This window comes from Hemitrygon akajei, chromosome 7, assembly GCF_048418815.1.
Source record: "Hemitrygon akajei chromosome 7, sHemAka1.3, whole genome shotgun sequence".
Classification (NCBI taxonomy): Eukaryota; Metazoa; Chordata; class Chondrichthyes; order Myliobatiformes; family Dasyatidae; genus Hemitrygon; species Hemitrygon akajei.
Genome location: NC_133130.1, coordinates 69768686 through 69795472, shown reverse-complemented (window position 1 = coordinate 69795472; position 26787 = coordinate 69768686). Strand labels below are relative to the sequence as shown.

Sequence of the window (26787 nt, the reverse complement as noted above, 5' to 3'; positions counted from 1 at the left end):
TGAAATCGCTCTCGTCCAGTAAGTGGATGGTATGACATTGCACTCCTGATTTCTGCCTACAGGCTATTTGCCACAGTATAGCCAGCCTCTGACCCCTCCTTTTGGATGATTAGTTTCAATTTCTTGTCAAGTCAGCCCAGTATATTTATGGCAGGAGTCTTTGCAATAGCAACGCATGGTTGGGTACGTGGAGTTGCCAAAGCTTCTACTTCATCACAAGGTCAAATCCTGATTCTGATGAATACTCTCCACCTGATTGCGTTCAAGAACCTCATTCTTGTTGGTAAAAAGCTGCATGCTTGATTAAAATTACCAAATGCTTTTCCTAAGTATTCACTTGCACCACCAGTGGTGAATTGTAGTGTGTATTTATCACCTCTCAATGCTGCATTTTGCATTGACAAAATGAACACAGTGAATGATGCATTGAAACACCTTCACTTCCAAGTTCCCATCAGACACCATACTGACTTGATGTCTACTGTGAACCCTTCATCATGAGTAGCTGTAAATAACGCAATTCCTTCAACTTGCAGCAATTGTGGTAACACAAGAATTGTGGCAATTCAAGTATCATTACCTTCAGGTAGGGTAGACAATAAATGTTTGTCAGGACATCTGCATTCTGAGATCAAATTAAAAATAAGTATTAGCAGAATTTCTAATGCTGCTACAAGGAACAAAAACAAAAATGATTTGTTCTATACTCAACTTGAAAAATAAAATAATGATTTTTTAAAGCTCCATGATAATGTTGTATTTACCTCCTGTCATAGCCGGATCCATAAGCATACTGTTGCCGCTGACCCATATTCAAGTTGCCCATTCCTCCTGATGGAGTACGGTTATACAGATCCTGCATCCCACTGTTAGGCATGACTCCAGGAGGCATAAAAGGATCATTACTTCCAGGCACTATGGTGAAATAAGTCAAGTTACTTAAAAAATACAGAGTACAAAGTACAAAATTAAAGGAGTACTGAAAAGGAAAGGTAGAGAACCTTTTTGCAAATTTCTCTCTGCATATCGCAAGGTCTAAGCTTGAAATGGATAAAAATATTATATTTTGAAACTACAGTGATGTGATTACTACAAAAGACTTAATTAGTCAAATACTTCATCAGCTATCCCAGGAAAAAGTAATCACGGGTTTCATTTCTGAGAAGTGTAAAATATTCAACCACTGACGCAGTATCATGAGGTACATCACAGCACCTTCTCAAAAAATGCAAGACACAGAACAACAGATGCACTGATAGAAATGTTCCTGGTCAAGAACTGGCTGCAATTATAAACAGCTCACATTTATAAAGTCTCTATATTGTCTTTATTCCCTTACTGAAGTTAGAAAGTAGATGAGTTTTAAAAAAGATTTTTCAAATGTAATATTTTAAAGCTACTTCAAAATCTAGATTTCATTTTATCTGAGAAACATGGAAGGGGTGTGCAATCAGTTATTTTGGGAAACTGGCTATACAGGGTACAGAACCACAGTGGTTATGTCATTGAACTACCAATCCAGACCCTGGACTTAAGAAATATAAAATCCATCATGACAGTAAAACCATTTCAATTGTTCCAAATATATTTATTTAACTAACAAGTCACTAAGCAAGTCAAGTGCATTAAAACTGCTTGTTCATACAGGTTGAAGATGGTGCTAGGTATGATAGACTTCTATTTCTAATTGAGGGTGATAATTGACTATGTTGATCGTACTAAGTGAATGTACAGATCACTTGAAACATGGTAGCCATCTACATCTTTACACATATGTATACTCGTAGACATATTTCTATATTCTTACAGGCACAAAACTCAATGATAAATATATGTGTTTTCTAGAATGCAATGCTATAGTGTTAAAGACTGATTAAGGGAAATGATGCACAGACGGCTATTAGAAAATATTAGATGTTAGATGAATTATGTTCAAGTTTTACACATTTCAGTTAAATTATACCTTTGCCAGTAAAAGCATTTTATCAAGAAATTCAAGGAACTGAATGCACAGTTGATCTAGATTCTGATGGGATGGGCTTTAGAAGTCTTAAAGATTTAAGTGCAGATATAGACACAGAAGGGATAAACAGAGGGACAAAATCAGATGATTATGTTAAACTCTCAGGTAGTTACCTGAGCACAGGAAAAGGAAATCTGAATATAAATAATGACTAATGGACTTTACTTAAACTCATGCTTTTAAAGCACAGCGTTAAAAAGGTGTGAATGAAGCCATTGGAACATATTTAGCTCATAAAGAAGCGGTCAACAGTTGCCTTTAAGAAGAAGAAAATGGATAACTTCACAAATAAGTATTCATCTTTCGTCCTTACTGAAATTTCTGGACATGTTTAGACTTGGTATATTAAACAATAAGATCAAGTAAAACAAAATTACCAATTGTCCACTAATCACAACAGATTTTGCATGCAGATACTCCAGCATTGTCCAGATTACTTTGCATTAATAAAGGTAGATGCAATTTGAATGTGACCAGCCATTGAGTGTAAGCACTGAATCAAACATAAAGCAATGCCCAGCTTGCGGATGCCTGTCTGAATGTAAGAGTGAATTATCTAGTGATACTGGCTTTAATGATAAGAAACTGCAAACCATAAATAGGAAGATCCCACAATTGATTCTTTACCTAGAAGATGGCTGGGCAGTGAAAAGCTACAATTGGACAATGGACAATGAGCAAGGAAAGAGGGGAAAAATTTACTTGGAATTCACTGATTATCATCCAGTGTGCTGAAATGAGCAAGTGCATGACTGGATTTGTTTATGATCCCCTGACATATACATAAATAGAATAGCAAATTTTGGCACAATGTGCTTTAAGTGAAAGTGGAACATCTATAATGGATGGTCACATTATTGCGTGGCATTAGTGCCTATTTCACCATCTGTCAGCACACAAAATAAAACAAAAATCAGTAGTAACTTCTTCAGATCAAAACATTTGAGAGGAGCAGATGGTAAGGGCAATTCTCTGAAGACAACCCCCATGCTGGTATAGAATGATTGCTTCATAAAGCTAGGTAACAGCTTTTAAAATTAAGTAGCAGAGTTTAAATGCTTACATTTTAACAGGAATTTCCAAATAAGATAACTCATCTTAGCTTTTGATGCTCAATTCTGAAGGGATTTACTGTAGCTGCTCAAATAGATTCCATATGCATGAGTAGGTTTATAAATATCTAAATACATTCATGGCTTTCAACTGGGCAGAATGAGTATGTATATTTCTGGTATGTCGCAAGATTTCCCTGATCAAAATGCATTCAATTCAATTGGTTATATTTAGGTTATTAACTTCCATCCTCAGCCTTTCTGCATATTCTTGGTAATAACTATCATTCTTCCTCAGTGCTATTTTCCCATCTTAATTGGAATTTTAAAGTTGGAAATTAAAAGAAGTATTTTCTACCTTTCCTCATACCACCAAAGGGATCCTTATTGGGTTCATATGACATTCGACTCATCATTTCAGGCATATTCATGCCTGGTTGATATGGTGTATTCGGTGTCATGGAGCCCCATTTCTGAAATGCTGGGTCACTAACATCCGAGAAGGGATCCTGTACGCTGATTGCATTATTCCTGTTCAGGTTAAAAATAGAGACACTGATGCTCATAAACTGATAGAGATCAATAAATTCAAAAGAAAACAAAATAAATTAGAATAGAAGCGGTTTCTATGGTCAATATTTTATTATCACATAAAGCTCTAATTATACTCTATTTAGAATATGGGGCAGCCCACCTCATGAAGCATACAATGAACTTTGATGAGGTGGAGCAGAGTTTTACCAGATCGTGCCTGGAGCCAATGGGGTTACGTTATGAAGAGATGTTTCTTAGATTAAACTTCAGTGTGGAAGATGGAGAGACAATATACTTCGTTTTTAAAATGGTCAAGGATGGTTATAGTTTATTGAAGAGAAATCAACTATTTCCTCTTTTGAGAGGTTTCAGAACAAATAGGTATGACTTTAAAATTGCAGGAAGGTTGTCATGAACAATATAGTTAATGCTTCTTTGTACAGAGATTAGCGGAAGTCTGGAGTTATGTACTCTGAAGTCACTGAGGTCAATTGAACATCTCTAAACAGTTAAGAGTTTTGTTATGCAAAAATATTAAAGATTATGAACTCAGGCAGGTAAATGTACTTAAGATACAAATCCTCCAAGATCTAACTGAATGTGAAACAAATTCAGGGCTGTATGACTTAACCCCTGTTCTTATTTTACCTATTTCTAATTGTCAATGAAAAAAACAGTCTACCACTTTAGAATATTGTATTCCTTTTTCTACTGGGGGCTCCCAAAAGTGAACTAGAGGTACAGTACTTGCTGTTCAAGTTTGATTTAACCATTACAGCTGTTTTTGCCATTTACATTATAGTCGCCAGCAGAAACATCATGCGGCTAAAGCACTTTGCTTGCAATAGGCAAGCAACAATGACTGCAATGCAAAAACTGCAGATAATTCATTGTGCAACAGTTCCGAATGAGAGCAACAAGTTCAGCCTTCAGACTACTCTATCCTTTCAGCTGACTGAATACAAACAGCATTCAGAAAAGATAACAGAAAAAAATAATTGCAACATGTTGCATTGTTGCCAGCGATCCATAGAACTTCTGCATTATTGTTGTAACAGGGAAGGGACCGTATTGACCTGACCTGACATTCAGCCTAATGCCACTTTAAGCTCGTTAGAATCAGTTAACAATGCCCCAAGGAATTGTAAAATTGTTATGACAGTTTTACTTTTAGATAGCGACAGACTGCTGTGAGCTTAATTCACTTGCATTTATAAAGGAATTCAATGATCCCAAACAATACTGGGGTCACAGATAATTAAACTCCAACAGTAATGCTCAAATTAGTCTGTGAGATGACACACATTACAAATCATGATGATCTAATTTCAAAGGGAGCTGCCCGTGGATGTTAATTGGGCATGACATGCTTAAGTATGTCCTGGGCCACCACTCATCATTATTTTAAGGACTTCTTTCCCCTAAATAAAAAGCTCGTACATTATAATTTGCTTTGATTTTATGCATGTGCAATATCTGCCAAACTGTCTTGCAGCCAATGGTAGAGTGGGAATATTAACTCTTAAAATTCAACTTACTGAATAAGCTTTATGCACAAAAGCCTGATGCCCTATTTTATTTTTTGGTGTATAAATAGTTCTTCAGTGGAACCTTCATGATCTTATTTTTCTATATTCTAATGTTTAATCTTACATAATTTAGGAACTATTGCATTAAAACACATTAAATGTTTGGCTTAGAAGGTTTTGTTCATTAATAACTCAATTCATATTTTTAATATTACTGTGTGATAAGATGGCACTGTAAGCTATTATAAATGAGCACCCAATAAATTTCAATGAAAAACTGACAAGTAGTACTGGCAGAAAAATAATTTGTTTAACCTAAATGTTTTTCTCTATTCTCTCCCCCTTCTATTTGAACTCCATTCTTTTCAAACTAACACAACAATGACAAAAATAAATCTCAGCATCTCTCTTCTTTTAATGATAATTTGAAATTAACAGCCCTTTATCACTGAATTACCAAATGGGATTGTGAATCTATAGAGAACAAAACAGAATATTTAGCACCTTTTGTTAGTACAGCTAGCCAATAGGCCTCACTATCCCTTTCTCCTTTCACTACCAGTTCATATTTGAAAAATATTACTGACTGCTTCCAGTACCCTTACAGGCTATGCAATACTGATTATAATAACTTACAACAATTTGAAGGAATAATCATTCTTTAGAGAAAGCTCCTCTTGGTTTGAACCAAGACTCCTTTTTAGCCATTTCTGCTCCAATGAACAGAGTCATTTATATCTCCAGCCTAACTATATCTGCCAATCCTGGTGCCATCCCTGTGAATCTAAGCTGCAAGTTCCTGTTCTAACAATGATTATTAAATAATTGCTTGCTTACTTACAGTAAAATTTACTTCAGGCAAGATAACGATCTTAATGGTATTAACACCAAAAGTCAGTGATGGGGTCTGTCAGCACAGTGCTTATACCAACCTTTCTATCTTGACAACAGTAATTCATTTCTCAAAAAGCAGTAACAATTCAAAGACAAATTACTATATCAATACCTGTTCCCTTGCATGGGTGTCATTTGTCCATGGGGGGTTGATACAGGAGTTGGTGGCTTCAAATCCCCACTTTCTGCCATAGAGCTGCTTGTGGACTGAGGTGTCTGTGGTCCTTGTAGAGAACCGGAACCTGCTATAAAATGAAAGATTGTTTTTCTTATATTATGTATTATATATTAGTTTATCAATTGGTTTGTTTGGTGATTTACTTCAATCAAGCAATTCCTGTGAAGATTCTTCAAATAACTCTAGTGTCTCATTACTGAAAATGTTCACAGTACAGATAACATAATAAAAGACTAAATTCCCTACCAAATTTAAAAACAGAAAATGATTTAGATAGAAAGCGTATCAGGTAAATACTGTGGAGAGAGAAAAACACAGCTACTGTTTCAGGTCGATTACCTTTCTTTAATTAATTTTCTCTCACCAATGATCCTAGCAGGCTAATGGCTGAACAACTGTCAGGATCAGACTAGCACTTTTGGCTGCAAGAAACATAACTCCATATTGAGTTGTAGACAACAAACACAACTCACTTCAATCATCTCTTTTACTGGCCAGCCACAACAGTTGCTGCAAGCTTAGTGGGTTATTATCCATTCTGAAAGTGGTTATGCCGGCTTCCGTACATCCATAGGAAATGATGGCCAACAGAGGGAAAAAAAATCTAAAAATCTGCACCATAGCAGTCAGCAGAGCTTCATGGGCTGCGTTCCCCCCAAAGTCAACTAATGGTGTAAGCACTGGATTCTGTCAGTTAGCAGCAAAAGTCCTTGCACATTTTGCTGACTTGTGTGTGGGGGGGGGGGGGGGGAACAGTCCATAAAGCTCCATTGACCACTATAGTGTACATTTTTTAATGATTTTTCCTGTAAGCCACCATGTCTTATAGATGTACTGTAGCTGGTAATGGCCATCATGTGGCCTAACATAGTAACAGCTTAATCAAAATTCAATATTTAACTGACATTTTAAACAGTGCAAAGTAAAACTTGGAGCTTAAACATTAGATCAAGGAAGAAGCAGAAATAACATTAACAAACATTTATAAGTATGTTTAAAACTCATTTATATTTATAATATTTCTGTGTGGCAATAACAACACACAAGTTAGGACCAGACTGGTTATTAAGCAGTATTAATGGCAAAGTATACTATTATAAACTCTCTCAGTCATGCTGCAAAATTTAACATTTTTTCCCCTTTATATTACACCTTTGTTAATTTTTATACCACTGCAAATAGTACTTCTGTGGAAAAGCAGGGTGCTATTGACAGGAACTTCCAGATGTCTGTATTTACCTCTGTCATATGTAATCCAAAGCTGTCATATTCATGGTGTAGTAACAGTGAATGCTAAATATCCAGCCCTTTGTGAAGTCAACTAGCCCTGTGGCAGGCCAACATAATACTCAAGGGAAGTGCAAACAAGTGATTATTAAGATCAGGGACAATTGTCTTATTGGATAGGCACATTTAAATCCACAGAAAGAGAACTGTTAGAATTAGGTGATCACCTCACAATTTGACCATGTCTTTATATTTTTATGGTGGGGTGATAGGTTGTGAAGTAAATTAGGGCAAGTCATGACAAATATTTAAGAAAAACATTAGCTTTGAACTGGATATTGACTTATCAAATGTACAAAATGAAGCTAGCAACATATTATGAGAGGTGATTGATAAGTTCATGGCCTACAGTAAAAGGAGATGAGTTATACAGTTCTTGTTACATGTACATGCAGTTCAACTCTGAGTGATTATGCAGAAAGTTTGAAGTTAATAACTCATCTCCTTCTACCTTGGGTCACAAACTTATCAATCACTTATCTGTGGACACTTTCTGAAGGTCCAAGATCCGTATGCTCTACAACTGCTGGACTAAATGTGAAAATGTAGGAGGGGACTATTTTGAAAAATAAATGTGCTAGGTTTTCTAAAATTGACTCCTTCTACCTTAGGGCACAAACTTATCAATCACCCCTCGTATTTATTATTTCCATTGTTTCCTTATAAAGTGTACACATTTTACTGACAGTACTAAAGAATGCAAAAAGAGACATCAAAAGCATAAAGTCAAACCAACTTTCAGTTTAATAATAAGAATTATGAGTGGTATACGCCACAGTAAATTTCAACTAATCAGCTTTAGAAAAGTAAGCAAGCACATTATGAAACAAAGACATCATGGAAAGGAAATGTTTTTCTGTGGAAATCCCTGCACAGATTCCATCTGTATTATATAAGATATAACAAATATGTTAGGATGCACATCAGGTTACAAATATTGGCATCTGCATTGAGATACATCATGACCGTTGCTTCTACATGTCGACATGCGTGCACTTCACTTTTAGTTTATGATTATAGAATGCAAGGGAACCCCAAGAAAAACGGAACAGTTAAAAGTCTAATCCAAGAACTGTAACTTAGATTCATGGGTAATAATTATAAAATAGTTTCTTCCAAAATAATCCAAAAAAAAGTACTGATCTGGGATTGATTAAATTCATAAGGCTTAATTTATTACAGTTACAGTAGAAAAAGTTGGAAATAATCTCCTTAGTTAGGGCTGCAGCAGTTTATCAGCAGCTTCTATTCATCCCTACAAATACCACATGGCATGCCAATATTTTCTTCTTCAGAACATGTGAAATCAGAACATTAAACCCTTGCTAATAAAGAGCTGGCAAACTGCAAGGATTTCCCTACCTCTTGCCAGAAGCTGCAATTTATTCTCCAAAGTAAACAATAAAAGGTTACTGGAGGTTAAGTATGCACACATACTTAAGACTACACTGCCAGCTATCATGCTGGGAAGACAATTTACTCAGTATGAACTCACTGCCTTACTTTTAGGGGCAGGATGTTGTGGGTCCAGCAGTTAATCTGCACTGATCAGAGGTCACTTGGAGGTAATTTCTGTTTATATTCAAGACCATTCCATCTAATTTATCTTGCCTCAAATATTTCCCTATCTCAACATGTGACATTTCAATGACCACTTGTCAGCAAACACTCAGCAGTATTTGGGAAACTTGCTGACAATGACAAACACGGTTTGTTAAAATTCATGTTGCCAGGCAGAAAGAGAAACCAAGAAAAAAATAGGAATTATCCCTGATTGATAATCACTTAGACAGCTTTACATGATATTTAACAGCTTATAAGTTTGCGCATGAGGTAGGCAAACAGGACATGCAATGAGAAAGCTCCTAAGATGCTTTTTAGTAGCACAAACACACTGGGGGGGGGGGCAGTTTAGTGAATTCCGAGGTGAAAATGATATGTAAAAAACAGATATTCAAATGAGGGTCTTTCATGTCAAACTGATAAAGGAAAGAAGTAAGCGTAGCAACAGTAGTTCATATGAAATAGTGCAACAGTCAGAATTTTAAGCAAATTAATTAAGAACATAAGGGGGTTGAATAAAATAAGAGCAGAAATAGTTATGAAGACATGTTTGTAGTAAAACAGGGATTGAGGCCATTTTAGCTCAAGCCTGTGCTGTACTCAATGAAATCATTGCTGATCTTACACTCAACTGCAAATACCTCTATGTTCTTTGGTGTACTATTTAACAGAAAGCTATTAATCTTAGATTTAATATTAATGATGGCTTTGTGGAAACTTAGTATAATGAAAGTTAATTCCAAGTTGCCTGCACATTGTGAATCATTCTTGAAAGACAGGGACCTGATTTTAAAAGTTACCATTTGGAGCTGTGAAGCAGTATTCTGCTGTGTGGTTATTTGCATCAACGTGTCATGGACTTGTACTTCAGTTCTTCATATTGTTGTTACCTTCACTGTCACTAACTCTGAAAACCAATTAAGAAGCAGCGAGAAGCATCTCTGCCACTTCCTACCCTACCAGATGGTCTCTACTTATGGTGCCCTTGACCCTGCTGCTATGGAGTAGTCCCTTCCACATTCAAATCTCAAGTAAATCCTGAAAATTTCCACTAACTTCTCAGTATCTGCATTTTAAGAGAGCAATCTAGCCAGATTGCTATACCAGGACACCCATTCTGTAACTTTTTTAACTCTTGGACATTACCTCACTTTTTTAATGTACAGTATTTCTGCTTTTTGCATGTTTTAAACCTACTCAATATACGTATAGTTATTTATTATTATTATTATTTTTTTTATTTTATTTATTTTTTCTCTTCTATATCATGTATTGCATTGAACTGCTACTGCTAAGTTAACAAATTTCTCGTCACATGCCGGTGATAATAAACCTGATTCTGATTTTTTTTATTGCAGTCTTCCTTGGTACTAACTGTAATATTGGGTGATCTGAAAATTTAGCTATAAGCACTTCTAATTTATGATTCCAAATTTTTAATGCAAATAAGTGGACCTTCTGCCTCATTTCCATGGAGATTGAGTTAAACCGAGCTGGTTGTGCATCATAAGTGAAGATTAGACATCTGCTATTCATACAGCAACCAAAGATTAACAGAGGAAAGATAAGTGTTTCTGTCCTGGTCCAGAGACTGGCAAACACCATGAAGTAGCTGAGTCGACAGTTAAAGAGGGCCTTCTTTTGGTTCAGGTTGTTGTGTCTGGGTGATAAGTGACATGCTGGATGACCGAAAAGTTAAAGTCTGTCCTGGGAGATGAGCATTATCCTAATTTAAAGATTACACTGAATTTCCAACAATGCTGCATTGCACTTCTCCTGCTAGTGCCTCTTCATGATCTAATCTGAGGTTGCACATTCACCTTGCCATGTGAGATGCATAAATGGCTACAGAGGAAACTTTTCTCTGGAATGTGTTTTTGGTTGATGAAGGAAACATTAGTAGAAAGTGATGTGAGAAACAGGGCATCAAACTGTCACATCAAATTTTGTTGTGTATTATTTGTTTTCTAACTTTAAAAAAATCTAATTTCAAATGAGGTGCCACTTCAAAATGCAGGGAATAAGAAACATTTTGTTCTATATATTTTTATCTGAGTGCACAGGAATTCCATGTGCTTTGATATGTAGCCAAATGCAACAGGTGTCAACTTAGTGTTCTTATTATAGAGAAACAAAGAACACATTCATCATTTCCCTCATCTTCAAAAGGGGTAACTTAACATGAAGCCAGAATAGCCAAGCTCAATGCATCTGTAATTCAGCTCATAATAGAGCAACTTGCTTCCAATTGCCCCTCTTTGGAGATCATTACTAGTAGACTACAACCGTATCAAGGTCTTCAAATTAGCTGCTTCTATTAAAACCACAAAACACACTCACTAAATCTTCACTAAAATGTAACTCAGCTTCTGGAAGTGTGAAAGTTCAAAGGAATATAGTTTTAAAATATTTAAATTGTGTATAAAATAGTTTCTTGTTTAAAACTCAGAAAGGAATACATATTTGCCCACAAGGTGGTATCATTGAAATGATAAGCAAATGTTTCTTAAAAGACTTTTATCTTCTTAGTCAAAGAGCAAAATATTTTTGAGACAATAGTACAGATATAGTTCAGCTTAAGCAGAGCCCAGAGCTGTGTTTGTACTTACCAGGAGAAGGGGGTTGTATCTTAGGTTGCTTTTTGGATTCAGCAGAACTGAACATCTCAGGAGGGGGCTCCTCTCCACGTTCAATCTTACATTCAAAGGCAAACAGGTACTGAATGTACTGCTTTTTGAGTGAGCTTGCTGCACTGCTTGATGTCCCTACGCTCAGAGCTGTTGCCAGTTCACGCCATTTTTTGTTTTTGTTCACCTGGGAAGAAAAAGTTAAAATGAGAACCTGTCTGATTATTTTAAAAGTATTTGAAATACAATATTTAGTTGTATTCTTGAATTCTCTGGCCATCTTTTTCCTCACTTTTGAAGATCCAAAGCATCTTCTAAAAGAAATTTCACTGATCATAAACAGAATGCATTGAGTTTGAAGTGAATTGGGAATAATTCACTTATACTTATAATACAGGTCGAGAGACCTAATTAGAAATTTACAAAATTCACCTGCCAAAAATGTTGATGCAACTGAAAGAGAATGTTCCTGTTTGATTAATCTTGGGCAAATTAGTTTAAGCAAGTGGTTCTGTATTTTTTTGGTGTTGAATTGGGATGGGGAAACATACAGAAACAGATTAGGTAGAAAGAAACAGGTTTAAAATGACAGAGTACTATATTTAACTATATTAAAAATGCTGCTTAATCATATGACTCCAGATCTAATTAATGTTGGTCTACACATTTACAGGAAACGCTACAGTGAGATGAGAGTGATTGCCCTTGATATGAAGGTTGTTAATGGTACTAAGAAACAAGAAAGTAACTCTTCATTAGATGGCCTCATACCAAGCCAAATAAATATTACTGTGGTTGTTGGAGGCCAATCCCCATTACTGCTGGGAAAGCTCTTGAGGAGAGTGCCCCAGGGTCTAAACAGCAGCTTCACTGTTGTCTCTCCCTTCACATGAATGGGGATATCGAGTCATACAACTCAGAAGCAGGCTTTTTGCCCCATCCAGTCCACACCAATCATCACACACCCACTTATACTAAGTTCCATTTTATTCTCCTCATATTACCCTCAATACCCCTTAGATCCTGCCATTCTGGTGATCAGTTTGGGATGTGGGAGGAAACTGGATCAGCCAGGGGAAATCCTTGTGATCACAGGTAGATGCTACAAATTAACACTGTGGTCGGAATCAAACCTGTTTTGCTGGAGCTCTGAGGCAGCAATTCAACCAGCCGTGCCACCTAAGCTGTTGATGGTACAGCATTTAGCTGTATTCATAATATCTAATGCAATAAAGCAGACTAGACACACGAATAGCAAGATGAGAACAGGAAATGAAAATAAGGACCTCATCCACAAGCAAAAGTGAAACTTGCTGGTTTATCCATTATATTTTCAATCTTGGACTTTTAGGTAGCAAGCATCATTTATATCTCAAGTCCAAGCTGATGACAGACTCTATTGAAAAGGAGCTCAACTCACCTACAGCATTCTGGCACCCTGGGGAACATACCTGATCATAATCTTAACCAGACAAGCCACGTAGATGCAATAGCTACAAAATTAATTATCAGCAGACCATTTTGCCGGAAACATCTCATCTTCTCACTCCTCATAGACTTAACACTCTCTGCATGGTGCAAATTAGGAACTTGATAGAATAATTTCCAATTACTGCATGTCTGTAGCCCTAACAACATAATCGAAGGCAACACCACAGCTACTACAAGCAACATCTATATGAGGCATTACAAAAAAGTACCTCATCCACCTCAATCTCAGTCTTCAACTTCATCCACCTCAAAGGTCTGGGGCAACAGGAACACATTGCCTGGACATTCTGCTCCAAGTCGCACGCTATTCAGATTTGTATATATATTCATCAGAGCAAATAAGAAAAGCAATAGATGCTGTCCTAGCCAGTGAAGGCTACATCACAACTCTAAACATACACCTGGCCAAACCTTCAAAGTAAAATTTTGACTTCCTTCTGATTACATTGAGCTGGGCTGTTCATCATATTGTGCCCAGTATCTCAGTTGTACAACCACCTGTGATTGCACTAATCATTTGACCCAGGTTGACTAGTCAAATGAAGCCAAATTCAAGTATATTACTCACACTGCCTCCTTATCTTCATTAAATTTTAATGTTGCTGGGTTGAAATTTAATCAACTTACACAACCTTGTCACTAAAGATAGGTGACCACAGTCATAAGTACTGTATGTCCTGTTCCACTGCAGTGTTTATTCAATTGAAGACCATCAGATTAAGCAATTAATCATTAAATTTCTTACCTGTGATTTTCATTCTCTAATGGGACATATGTTTCCCTTAATTTTTATACCATCTACCCTGCTATATGACAGACCATTAACTCTGATCCAATCATGTATCATGAACACATACTAATTGACAGGTGAATAATTTTGGATTCAGGAATATGTGTGGTGGAACATGTAAAAGTGTAACTTCACCTCAGGGAAACTGTCAGTCTGCAACTAATACTGAGCCTGTCCTACTTGCTTGTAATTCAATTTCATAATTCTCAAACTGGGCTTCTGTTGTAGTGGTTCTTAATGTCGTACAAAGTAATATATAGAACAAAATCTCCAGACTCCGAAGAATTCAATACAGAACTTTTACATAGTATTAAGTCACAGTAAACAGTGGATGATAATTGGTCTAGCACTTGGGGAGTAAAATACAAAAATAAAAGCTGAATATAATAATAGTTTCTATTTCAGTGATATTACAAGATGGCAGTGAAATCTTGCGTCATGCTCTGACGTGAATGCAGCGGTCAAGCGACCAGGCTGCAGTTACAATAACGATCATGCTTACATGCAGAACATTTTATAAACTACAAGCATCCTTGAAACATGTTTAATGATTCATCACAGACAGCATTGTTACTTTGTCAAAGTTAACAGAAAGATTTTTCTCTGCAAGATTAACTTTTACCAATACACACTGCAAAATGAATCTTTTGTTGCAATAACATCCAAACATCAGACAAAATACGTCCAATAAATAATCCTGAACTGCACAATATATTTATCAGCACCTACCTGTGCCAGACCGCCAATTTCCTTGACACAAATGTAAAGTCGATAGAGATCTAATGGTTTTTTGCCCACAGCAGGCAAATTAGCCACTGGAGTTCCTCTCTCCTCCATGAAGGACAAATAACGGTCTACCCACATTTTACGCTCCTGCTCACTCCCAAGTTCGTATAGCTTGGTTATTTTCTCACCAGTTGTGGAAGAGTTTGATTTCTGGAATAAGCAGGCAGAACAAAGCAGAAATATGAATATTTTTAATTGCAAACAGAAGTGACAATCATTTAAAAACAGTCAAGGAATGAAGGCTACTAGTTCTGGCAGTCACCAAATAAACAGTTTATTGCTATGTTTCCATTCCAGTGCTTAGTGCTTTTATATTTCATCAATTTAACAATCAGGCCTTTAGGTCAATGATACAAGTCTGTGGCAGAGGCCAAACAAAAAAAAAACATGTACAATTTGGCCTTTTCAAAACAAAGTTTGATCACATTTTCAATCTACAGCCATTCATCATCCAGTAACACATTGTTTGTTACAAATATAACCAATTTTCTAACTTCAGATCACAACAGAAAATTTGCCAAATTGTTACTAATTTGGAGTTCTGAGTTGCTGGCTGTATGAAAGCAAATGCATTGTTGCATTTTTTGTCAGGTGTGCACTAAGGCCACCTAGTCAATAAAAAAAACAAGTGTAACAAACTAAAATGTGGATGTGACATACAATACTATTTGATAGGAAACTAACCCTTCACAGGTGTCATGTTTCTTCAATCTGTATCACTTCACTCAGGTCTATAAACAGTGAACAAATTGGTTCTTCTTGAGTTAATGGTTGAACTCAAGATTACAAATTTTCTGCCAATTATATGAGTCAACGGACAGCACTGAACAAAAAACACCGTATTTATTTGGGCTTCATTTTCACCTGAAAAACACACCAAACCTGGGCTGGAAACCTGCTATAGCATGTTCATATAAGCTATGAAATGTCTCACAATAAGGGGAAAGCTGACTTTAGACAAAAAAAATCACATTAATTCTTCCTGTTTTTCTCGATGATGAAAACATGACTGTGTTGCATTCTAATGTTGTTTCACAACTAATAATTAATGATGAAAAAAATTCCATTAACATTTTAAAGCTGCATAAAGAATACATTTGATAATTCATGTTGCTGTCACCTGCTCAGAACATTCATCGAAAATGTGAGACAATAATGACCTTAACAACATTTTTACCATTTTTCCTGATTTAGAGAGGTGCACCATTAAAAAAAAATTATTACTATTTCCATCCAGAATTTCAACTACAGATTGGGTGCTGATACACTATACTTGGATATCACTATCAACAAACACAGAATATTTTACAACTTTTTAAATACCTAAAATTTAAACCATTGTTATAAAGATATAACATAATAGCATACTAATCATAATTATTATATTGAATAACATAATAGTCAACACAATTTCTATACTTCTTTAAAGAGAATAACTGCCATGATTCAGCATAAAAAATTCAAAATTTGTTAATGTAGTACTATGAGATTTGGACCTGAACTTAATGATATATTCTCTTCCACTCCTGAAACCACCAACTTCTCCAGGAATTCAACTTTACTTGCTGTACCTCATCAAGGGGTGCTCTATAAAGTGAGGCTCTATAGATGATGCTAAATGAAGAAGATCAGTCAGATATATAGAAAACACTGTAGGGAAGTCACCTCAGATTACCACATATTTTTCCAGAGGGCATCACCATGTGCAGAATCCCTGCCTTGTCAAATGAATCATGCCTGATTGTGGTACCCATAATACTGGCAATGATTGGAATGATTTAGTGTCAGACTACAAAGTAGCTTTATTCAATGCCCCACTGGAGCTCCAAAAACTAATTACTATATTCTAGGAGCATTCACAGGCATTCTCCACAAATGAGACTGTTAACAACAATGGAATTGGAGGCAATAGTTGAGAAACAGGAGACAGAGCAGGAAACAGAGAATGAATAATGACTACACACTCAAAATGTAAGAATATAATTAGTTTAACTTCTCCCAGGGATCTCCCTTGGGATTTTAGTTTTTCATTATATTTTATGAATGACCTGGATCAAGGAAGAACACTGTATCTAAAAGTACTAATGAAGGACAAATTAAATGAATAATGTTGGGAGCAGATATTTACAGTCTACATGTTAAGTTGGTGGACAAATCTGTACCAGATTGACATCAATGCTGCATCAACTGGGAATGAAGAAAGATGGAATAGATTTGTTGACAGACTTACAGAATAATACATGTGGCTGTGGAGAAACACTTAGGAGCCCAAAAATAGAAAATACCAAAAACATTAATGGTTAATGGAATGTTGGTCTTTATCTCAAGCAGGCGAATAGACAAAGGAGCGGAAGTAATGTTATAATTGTACAGGGCTGTGAAGTACTCTTGCTCTGGATCTAAGCAATCACTTCTGCCCAAGAGCAGGGGATTTGCAACAAATTGCTCCACAATGAATTGAGGCAGACTTGATGTGGCAATTAATATGCGGCAATATTTTGACTCAATGATCACAGAGGTATGAATGAAGGTGGAAAGAATGAACTTCCTCTGCTGGCTGTGTCCAGAACAGGGCAGCACAATCTTAAAATTAGAGCATGACTGTTTTGGGATAATATTCTGTTTTTACTTTTACACAAGGGATAATGGAACTCAGTAATTCTGGCAAAATGTAACTAATGAGACTTGGTAAAATTAATGTGCCAGAAGTGAAATGAATATTCTTGTTTTGCTACAGTAATAGGAGTTATGAAACCAAGATGGGCTCATTGAATGGCATAAAAGGACTGAGGAACTGAATGAACAAAATACATTTCTACATTATGCATTTGAAAGAAATTAAGAAATGCCTTTCGATCGTCTACTTCTACAATAATCTTTCTTGTGGGAACCTTTAGTTGGAGCTGTTTCAACATTTGTGTCAGCTCAATCTGGAAAGGGCAGGGAAATTTGTAAACCTGGCTTTATCTGTTATGCCCCACAGTCTCACTACACAAATAACAGTGGTGATAAAATGGACCAAAACTTTCAAATTTGTTTCTTACTTGTACTTTATCACATTGATTAACAAAAATAATCCATTATATCATATATGTCAAACTCAAGGCCCGCAGGCCAAATCCGGCCCGCGGTGGAATTATCTTTGGCCCGCGAGATAATATCTAATTACTATTAAAGCTGGCCCCAGTAATCGAAGCGCCTATGGCGTATAATATGGCTAATGCTGAGTTTATTCAGGTACCAGGTTTTCAGGGTTTTTAGTGTTTATTCGGCAGTCTTGCTTGGCCGTCTTCATCATAAGAAATGGAATTTGTAAAGTGAAACACTTTGTAGTTATAGCAGAGACTGAGACACATGAGAGCAGGCTGAAAAAAAGGAGGCAACGAAAGCTGCGTTCGCACGCGTCCGACTGATCCGGCCCGCACAAAGCTGCATTTTGCTCAATCCGGCCCGTGACCTAAAATGAGTTTGACACCCCTGCATTATATAAATAAATATTAAATGAACTACAAATAAAAATGTGAATTAATTTGGTCAGTTGAATATTTACATTTGTACCTGTATTTAAAGAACTTTTCTCTAAGCCTTCAGTCTACAGCTCTAAGAGCTTTCTAAGAATCTTTTTAGAAAGATTGCACCATTTATATTGCAACACTTATTCCGAAATCTATTCAGCAGTTACCACAATTAGCAGGTTACGTGGGAAATTCAAACAACTCCCCCACCCAATTCCATCTTATTCTTTATCATAGCACACAAACATTACAAAACATATAGGAAAATAAAACAGAGCCACTTACAGGGCTTGACGGAGTCTTTGGCCAGCTTGGGCTCCTAATGCTATCACTTTCATCTCCATGCACTGAGGAGATGCTAGCAGAGCTTGGGGACAAGGGGGAAGGGATTGGCAGGTTGCCAGGAGTAGGGGGCTGAGAAATACCCTGTGAGTTGTAGCTATCCTGTAGTAAAGGGACAAAAATACAACATAGGCAGGACAAGTTTCATTCAAAAGAGGAAAAGAGTTATATTAACTGAATTTACATTTTGCCTAACTTTAAATTACAGATTAAAACAATTAAAACATTAATAATCTGCATAATTTTTAAAAAAATGCTGAATGCTTTGCTGAGCCACCATGCTTAATTTTTAAGCTGATATGAGATGCTTAGCACAAGAGATATTCCCACAAAGGAAGCCATTAACCCAGTTTTATTTTTTTTAAAAAGGCGGGAAAGCAAAATATTAAATGTGCCTTTGCTGCTGCAAATGCCGCACAGAAAGCCATAACTGGAGGAGAAACAGCTGGAGTTAATAAAACCAGGCAAGAGTCTCTGTACCACCATAATGCCAGATTTACCACTGCTTTTAGTGACTTTAGAACTAGTAACTTTCTCACCTACAGGATCGGAGGATAAGACACACAAAAGAAGACATGCAGAAAATAGAAAAGAGAGGCTGAAAACCAAATGATGTAATATAGCAGACTTGTCCAGCCAAACCAACACCAACCGTGCTAAAGAAATACCTTAGATTTGCTCTCAGTTAGAGGAAGGCCTTCTTCTTTGATATCCATTTTCTGAGGTACCTGCAGTTTGGAATCGCCTTGTGTCATCATGTCAGCTCCAAGACCCATTGAAACTATTCACAAAATAAGAATTTGGACAACTAAAGTTAATCCACTATATGTCACACACACACAGACAGACATATTTCCAATTTTCATTCAGGCTATTGTTGGGAACTGATAGGGATAAAACAAACAGAGCCTCATTTCAAATATACTAATAAAAACTAAGAAAATATAATTCTAAAAAAGTGAAGTCTCATTGTCTGTCAACCAAACTTCTCACCTCTTGAATATCCTACTTCAAACTAGTCCCTCATTTTTAAAGTTGATATGCACAGTGTACAATTTTCCTAAAAAAAATATCTTATATATAACCACATAGGTATCACAATTTATGATGGAAAAATGAACTGCACTTTAAAAAATATTGAGAGGCTGCAATAAACTTGATTTAAGTTCATATTTAAAATGCTACTCATTAAAAACATTGTTACTGCAAGCAGGATGCTTACCACATACTTACATTCATCCTGAACATATGAGCATACCAATACAATCATTCTACCGGAACCATGTTTTCTACATGTAATATAGATTGAGCAAACACTATTTGTGTTTCACACTTGGAATATTATCCTCATCCAGCAGTTTTAGGTACTGGTGAATAGACTAAAGACATTTCTCCTTCGGCTCCTACCTGTTTCTCCAGACTTGAAGGATAACCATGGCACCCACATTGGCCCCAGCTATGCCTGCTTTTTCATTGGCTATGTACAACAGTTCATGTTCCAAGCCTTCTCCAGTAATGTTTCCCAACTCTTTCTCTGCAACAATGACATTGCATTGGTGCTGCTTCATGCACCCATGCTGAATTCGTCAATTTCATCAACTTTGTCTCCAACTTCCACCCTGCCCTTAAATTCACCAACCATTTCTGACACCACCCTCCCCTTTCTCAACCTGTCTCCATCTCTGAAGACAAACTGTTGAACAACATCTTTTATAAGTCTACTGTTTCCCATGGCTATCTTGATGTTACCTCTTCCCATCCTTTTTCTCAGTTCCTTCATCTCTGCCACATCCGTTCCAAGGATGAGGCTTTCCTTTCCAGGATATTAGAGATGCCCTCCTTCTTCAAAGAACAGGGTTTTCCTTCCTCCACAACTAATGCTGCTGTCACTTGCAATTCCTTTATTTCCTGGATATCCATGCTCACCTCATGCTCTTGCCACCTTAACAATGATCAAGCTCCTCTCGGACCTAGCACCCCATGAGCCTCAGCATCCAACACATCATTCTCCACAACTTCTGCCAGTTCCAAAGCAATCTTACCACTAAATACATCTTTACCCCTTTCCCACTTTCCAGAGATCATTCCCTCCTTGATTCTCTTATCCATTAATCCCCACTAATCTCATTCCCGGCACTTATCCCTGCAAGCAGCTATGGTGCTACACCTGCACATTCACCTCCTTCCTCACCTCCATTTAAGGCCCCAAATAGTCCTTCCAAGTGAGCTAACACTTCACTTGCGAATCTGCTGAGATCATTTATTGCATCCAGTGCTCTCAAAGTGACCTCCACTACAATGGTGACACCTGTCGTAAATTGAGGGACCGCTTGTCAAACATCTGTGCCCCATCTGCCAAAAGAAGAACTTCCTGGTGGCCCAGTATTTAATTCTAATTCATATTCCTGTTCCGTCATGTTGGTCCATGGCCTCCTCTCCTATCAAACTCCTTCATCTCCAGCCCTTTACTTTTCCCACCCAGCTGGCTTCACCTATCCCCTTATAGCTAATCCTTCTTCCTCTACCCACTTTCTTTCCAGTCCTGAGGAATGATCTTGGAGCAAAATATTTTCGTTCCATGGATATTCCATGGATGCTATCTGACCTGCTAGGTTTCTCCAGCATTTTGTGTTTATTGCTTTGGATATCTCGCATCTGCAGAATTTTTTGTGTTTATGAGGACATGGAGTCCCAGTTTTTTAAAATTTGTGTCATAAGGGGGGCATCAATCCTGTCAAATATAAATGTTTAACAGTTTAATTTTCAGTACATTTAGGAATTAAACTTAAATTTCTAGAATTACAAACAGAAGGATATGTAACAAATTAAATTGTCTGTAGGTGCGGTCTTGTATTTCTTGGATTTACTGCGCATGTCCGCAAGAAAATGAACCTCAGGGTTGCATGAAGTGACATGTATGTACTTTGATAATAAATTTACTTTGAACTTTGAAAATTAGTCCAACATATCAGCTTTCGGCACTTAACTTTTCCACTATGTGAATTCAAAGGATTTACTAGATGATTGCCTCAAAACTATACTTTAACCAAATGTTTCCACCCAAAATTCAGCTAGGCATCTCTACCGAAACAATGCCTCTCATTTAGTGGGCAACATTCCAATCAAAAGGGAAAAAACAAATGAATCGGCATTTATAAAGTGCAATGTCCTCAAGGCATCTCAAAGCATTTTACAAGCAATGGGAAACCTTTAAAATGTAGGTGATATGTTAAAGAAACTGACAATTATCATGTCTTGACTCAGCAAATTAGTGCTGCTATTTTCAGAGAATAAAAACAAAATATTGGGGATACAAGCAGGTCAGGCAACATCCGTGGAGTGACAAGAATATTAATGTTTACAGACAATGGCCCTTTATCAGATTTTCATCATCTGCAGATATTTGCTTTTGAATAGCTATTATTGGTCTTTTGATTAAAGAATATTAGCTGGGATGCTGACATCCATTAAACTACCAGTGCAATGATCCGAAAGCTTGGACAAACAGTACTTCTCAGTTCTGAGGTGCTGGCTCAGATTGCAGGTAAACCATGCTGTTCTCTTTCAGAGTTCATAAGATGGGAAAGATAAATCACATGTTTAACTTACAGAATTACAGAAGTGTCAAAACTCATTGCATACAGCGAGTCAACAGCCTTTTGTGCCCATGTAGACGGCTTACTTAATTCACACTCCTGCTGTCTGCCCAAAATCCTCCAGGTTCATCTTTTTAAACAAGTACACAAACCCCCTTTATGATTATTTGTGGAATTAGTTTTCAGCAGCACTTCAGGTCTGGTGTCCCTGATTTTCAAGTTTGCTTATGAAAAAACTTAAATGGAAATAAATTGGACTCATTTACACATAATTTGCTGACGATACAGCCATTGTTGGTAGAATCTCAGGTGGTAATGAGAGGGCGTACAGGAGTGAGATATTCCAACTAGTAGAATGGTGCCACAGCAACAACCTGGCACTCAACGTCAGTAAGACGAAAGAGCTGATTGTGGACTTCCAGAAGGGTAGGACAAAGGAACACATACCAATCCTCATAGAGGAATCACAAGTGGAGAGAGTGAGCAGTTTCAAGTTCCTGGGTGTCAATATCTCTGAGGATCTAACCTGGTCCCTATATATTGATTCAGCTATAAAGAAGGCAAGACAGCGGCTATATTTATTAGGAGTTTGAAGAGATTTGGTACAACAAATACACTCAAAAACTTCTATAGGTGTACTGTGGAGAGCATTCTGACAGGCTACATCACTCTCTGGTATGGAGGGGCTACTGCATACGACATAAAGAAGCTGCAGAGGGTTGTAAATTTAGTTGGCTCCATCTTGGGTACTAGCCTACAAAGTACCCAGGACATCTTCAAGGAGCTGCGTCCATTTTCAAGGACCTCCAGCACGCAGGGCATGCCTTTTTCTCACTGTTACCATCAGGTAGGAGGTATAGAAGCCCGAAGGCACAAACTCAGCGATTCAGGAACAGCTTTGTACCCTCTGCCATCCGATTCCAAAATGGACATTGAACCCTTGGACACCACCTCATTTTCTAAAATATATAGTATTTCTGTTTATTGCACAATTTTTAATCTATTCAATGTATGTATAGCGTAATTGATCTATTTATTTATTATTATTTTATTTTGTTTTTTGTTCTTCCATATTATGTATTGCATTGAACTGCTGCTGCTAAGTTAACAAATTATACATCACATGCCGATGATAATAAATGTGATTCTGATTATTATGGGCAGATTCTCAATCCCTAATAGTGTTTCACTTTCCAGATATTATACAGGTCATTCAGTGTTCAGCATCTCATTTTGCATTTATCCAAAAAAAAAGGATGTTAAGGATACAAGCTATGATCTGTGTTTCTAATTTGCCATGGAACATTTACACTATCCAAGTAGATGACAAAGTGATGTGACCTGAAAGGTTCCATGTTCCATTTATGTATTACGTACTCTTTGCATCTATTCACCAGCAAATTTCAAATTTCTGACAGTGTTATTGGGTGACCCATCAGATATAGTAGCCCTAATACACGATTCACTGCATTGACACACAGTGTTATATTTTTCAGCATGATGAGCCATGCTAACAATGGCATGGAGCACTTATGAACTCATTATGCGCAGAAAATTGTGAGGAGTGGCTTGTCACCTGAAGTGAGGTGTTCCTACTCTCCCACATTTTCTCTCACCTCTTATAGCAGACATTTCTACAGTTACTACATGGTTACTGTGGAAATTGTTTATTCAAGGCTCTGATGGCATCCTTTGCATAAACACTGCAAATTCTGCTCACAAACAAGAGAAAATTTGTAGATGCTGGAAATCCAACCAACACACACAAAATGCTGGAGGAACTCAGCAGGCCAGGAAAAAAGTACAAATGTCATTTCGGGCCAAGTCCCTTCAGCAGGACTGCTCACAACTGGTTCAAGAACCAGATGGGTAAAGTTTTGTTATGTGTGGACCAAAATGAAAACTACTATAATGATTTTCACACTAATGTTTGATGGTTATCAGATCTGGTGTAAGCACTATACCATAGTATCTGCTCAGTGCATGTAAAAGGTGCACTCCAATTTCTCATCACTCCTGTTCAGTTTTTTGCTACTCTGTTCAATTAATCCCTAAATATTTAATACCATACACAGTAGTGAACAGAGTATAGGACAGCCCAACCCAAGTACAACTATTCTCTTAGACACAAGACAAAAAAATCTATTGTGTATAAATCATCTACACAAGATAATTCATAGGAAACTCTACTTCTATTTGGATTATGAAGGCCCATTCAAGATGTAAACTTCTTTAAATTTGCTTAGAACCAAGTTACTCGGTTTAGAATTTTGCCTACAATTTTATTATTCAACAGGATAACCTTGGCGTAAAAATTAAGATGTTCAACCTCCTTTTTTTAGAAAGAGGAAGAGCAGTTTAGAAGTGAGCTAGTCTGGAGGTGGCACTGTGGTTCAGTGTACTGTGCAAATGGCAGGAAGGAGAACTAGCATTAAATTAAATAAATAAAAGCTCATTCACAACTGCATGACTTATATTAGCAAAAATCCTCGCAGTCTGGGACTGAGCTGTAATGACAGAAGCAGCCCTAGGAGATAAAGAGAATAAAGGTTTCAGGAATGACATTTCAGATGTGTATGCACTGTAACAACTCTAGCTTTATTCTGACAAAGTTTTCAGCTTGAACTGCAAAAGCCTGTGTTTCCAATCTCCTTGAATAAAGGCAAAGTGATAGGTTTAATTAAATATATTGACAAAGATATGGGGCATAAGGTATTTCATTTCTAACTAAAAGTAACCCGTGTGTATACACAATGCAAGATGCAGATAAGGTAAGAAGTGATAGTGCAAGTTGGCATTCTCCTTTGTCCTGTATTGGCAAAGTAATACCACACAGCTTGCCAACTAATTTCCCCAAATATTGCTCTCTGGCTGCTGCAATTACAATTAATTATTGCAAAAAACATGCTTACACACTGGAGCACAGTGCGGCTAATCTGTGAATGGATTTTGTACAAGTTTTTCTTTCCCTCTTCCTTTTGGATCCTGGCACCAAGCAATGCTGCTCATCATCCAATATGAGAGCATGATGCCACGATAGAGCAGTTTCCTCAGCTGCATTACAGCAAATAAGTGTGTTACCTCTGTAAATGAATACAGTGAATCAAATAAATTGCAAGAAATCCCAAGATACAGTGTGATCCTGCTCTACAAATCTGTGCTAATGAATTCATACCAAACTGAAATATTCTTGCAAATAAAACATTTGTCCATAAATAAATTGAATGTCTATAAAACAAAAAACTATTGGTTTCGTTTGATAACCAGAAAAAACAAGATTTTGAAGACAGTGGCCATATTAATGGAGGATCTGAATTCTGAGAGCAAGCATTTTGTCTTTTAAGAGCAAAAAACTGCTGAAGGAATTCGACAAATCAGGAAAAGGCATAGCCAACATTTTGGTGGGCAGAGGTGGGATAAGAGCAGAAAAGTGGGAGGGGAACTTGTATGATCAACATTCTAGAAATAAACTGGGGATATGGAGGCAAATAGCAACTGGATGTCATAGCTTTAAGGTGAAGCGGTAGAGGTCAGGGAATTGGAAGTTGTTAGAATCATGGAGAGTATGAGGTGTTCCGCATGTAGGTGGGAAAGATCTGGAAAAGGGAGGGGGCTTATGCAGTTATGCCTCCAGTGCCTTAGTCACACTCTCTTTTAGTTAGCATAAAGATACATGTAAAATTTAAATTTAATGAGCATATTGAAATATGCGTAGAAGTTTGCCCAACATCAGCACCTGTGCCAGAAGTCAAGTGAGAGCAACTTTGTTCATTTTACAGATTTTGCCCATTCTAGTGCAGCCCCTACAGCAATCTGCATTAAAAATTTGTGCCGCAAACAATGCAACGCAGGATAAATTAAGCAAGGCCATTTAAACAGCTAACTTTCAAAGAGACTATACGGGGAATATTAGTTTATACTTTTCTGGTTTTTCTTATTAAAAACAAAATTGTTTAATGTTAACATACACCCAAATTATCAGACACCACAAATGGTAACAGGACTACTGAGTGCAATCAAGGATTCAGAGTTATCCAGACCAGGTCTCTTGTTGACAGTTAAAACCATTGCAGATGCTGCACAAATTCTTGATCAAATAAATTATAACTTCTTATTGTAATATGTCCAAAATGAAATATATAAATCAACATTAGGAATTGATTTGCTTGTATATTGTGGCTATTCCAACCTAACTTATAATTGTCTTCATTAAATAGACTTGAGACTACACAGAGTTTGATTGATGGTTAACTTGAGGAGTACATAATAATAAATTTACAAGGTTTAGAAAAATGCTCGTATAGGGGCCAAGATGATAGGCATCAGCTTCATAGGCACAAACCACACACTCCAGGCGGGTGGACGTATGATTTCTGATTCCAATATTATTATTAATACGAGCAAAAAGAGGGACAACCCTTATGTTGAAAGCAAGAAAACTCAGTTCAGGACTGTGTTAATATTATCGAGTATGCCCTGAAATATTCTGCATCCACCAGGATATTGGAATATGGTCTATAATGTTTCTTGCAAGACATTCAGGAAGAAAAAAGAATTAAGAACAAATAGATGAAAAGCAC

The 26787-nt window shown here is 36.9% G+C and overlaps 1 protein-coding gene across 6 annotated transcripts in view; it reads right to left on the bottom strand.

The window, feature by feature from the left end:
* Positions 1 to 26787, bottom strand: part of arid1b (AT-rich interactive domain 1B) — a 417666-nt gene that overhangs the window by 29109 nt on the left and 361770 nt on the right. For 4 of the 6 annotated variants that reach the window (XM_073051134.1, XM_073051136.1, XM_073051135.1 and 1 more), the window contains 7 exons: positions 19280 to 19392; positions 18555 to 18713; positions 14698 to 14904; positions 11670 to 11874; positions 6145 to 6277; positions 3434 to 3606; positions 765 to 915 (listed from right to left, as the gene is read on the bottom strand). In XM_073051134.1, coding sequence (XP_072907235.1) covers positions 765 to 915; positions 3434 to 3606; positions 6145 to 6277; positions 11670 to 11874; positions 14698 to 14904; positions 18555 to 18713; positions 19280 to 19392 — 1141 coding nt within the window. The remainder of the gene's footprint in view (positions 1 to 764; positions 916 to 3433; positions 3607 to 6144; positions 6278 to 11669; positions 11875 to 14697; positions 14905 to 18554; positions 18714 to 19279; positions 19393 to 26787) is intronic. The other 2 variants (XM_073051137.1, XM_073051140.1) reach the window with 1 other exon arrangement.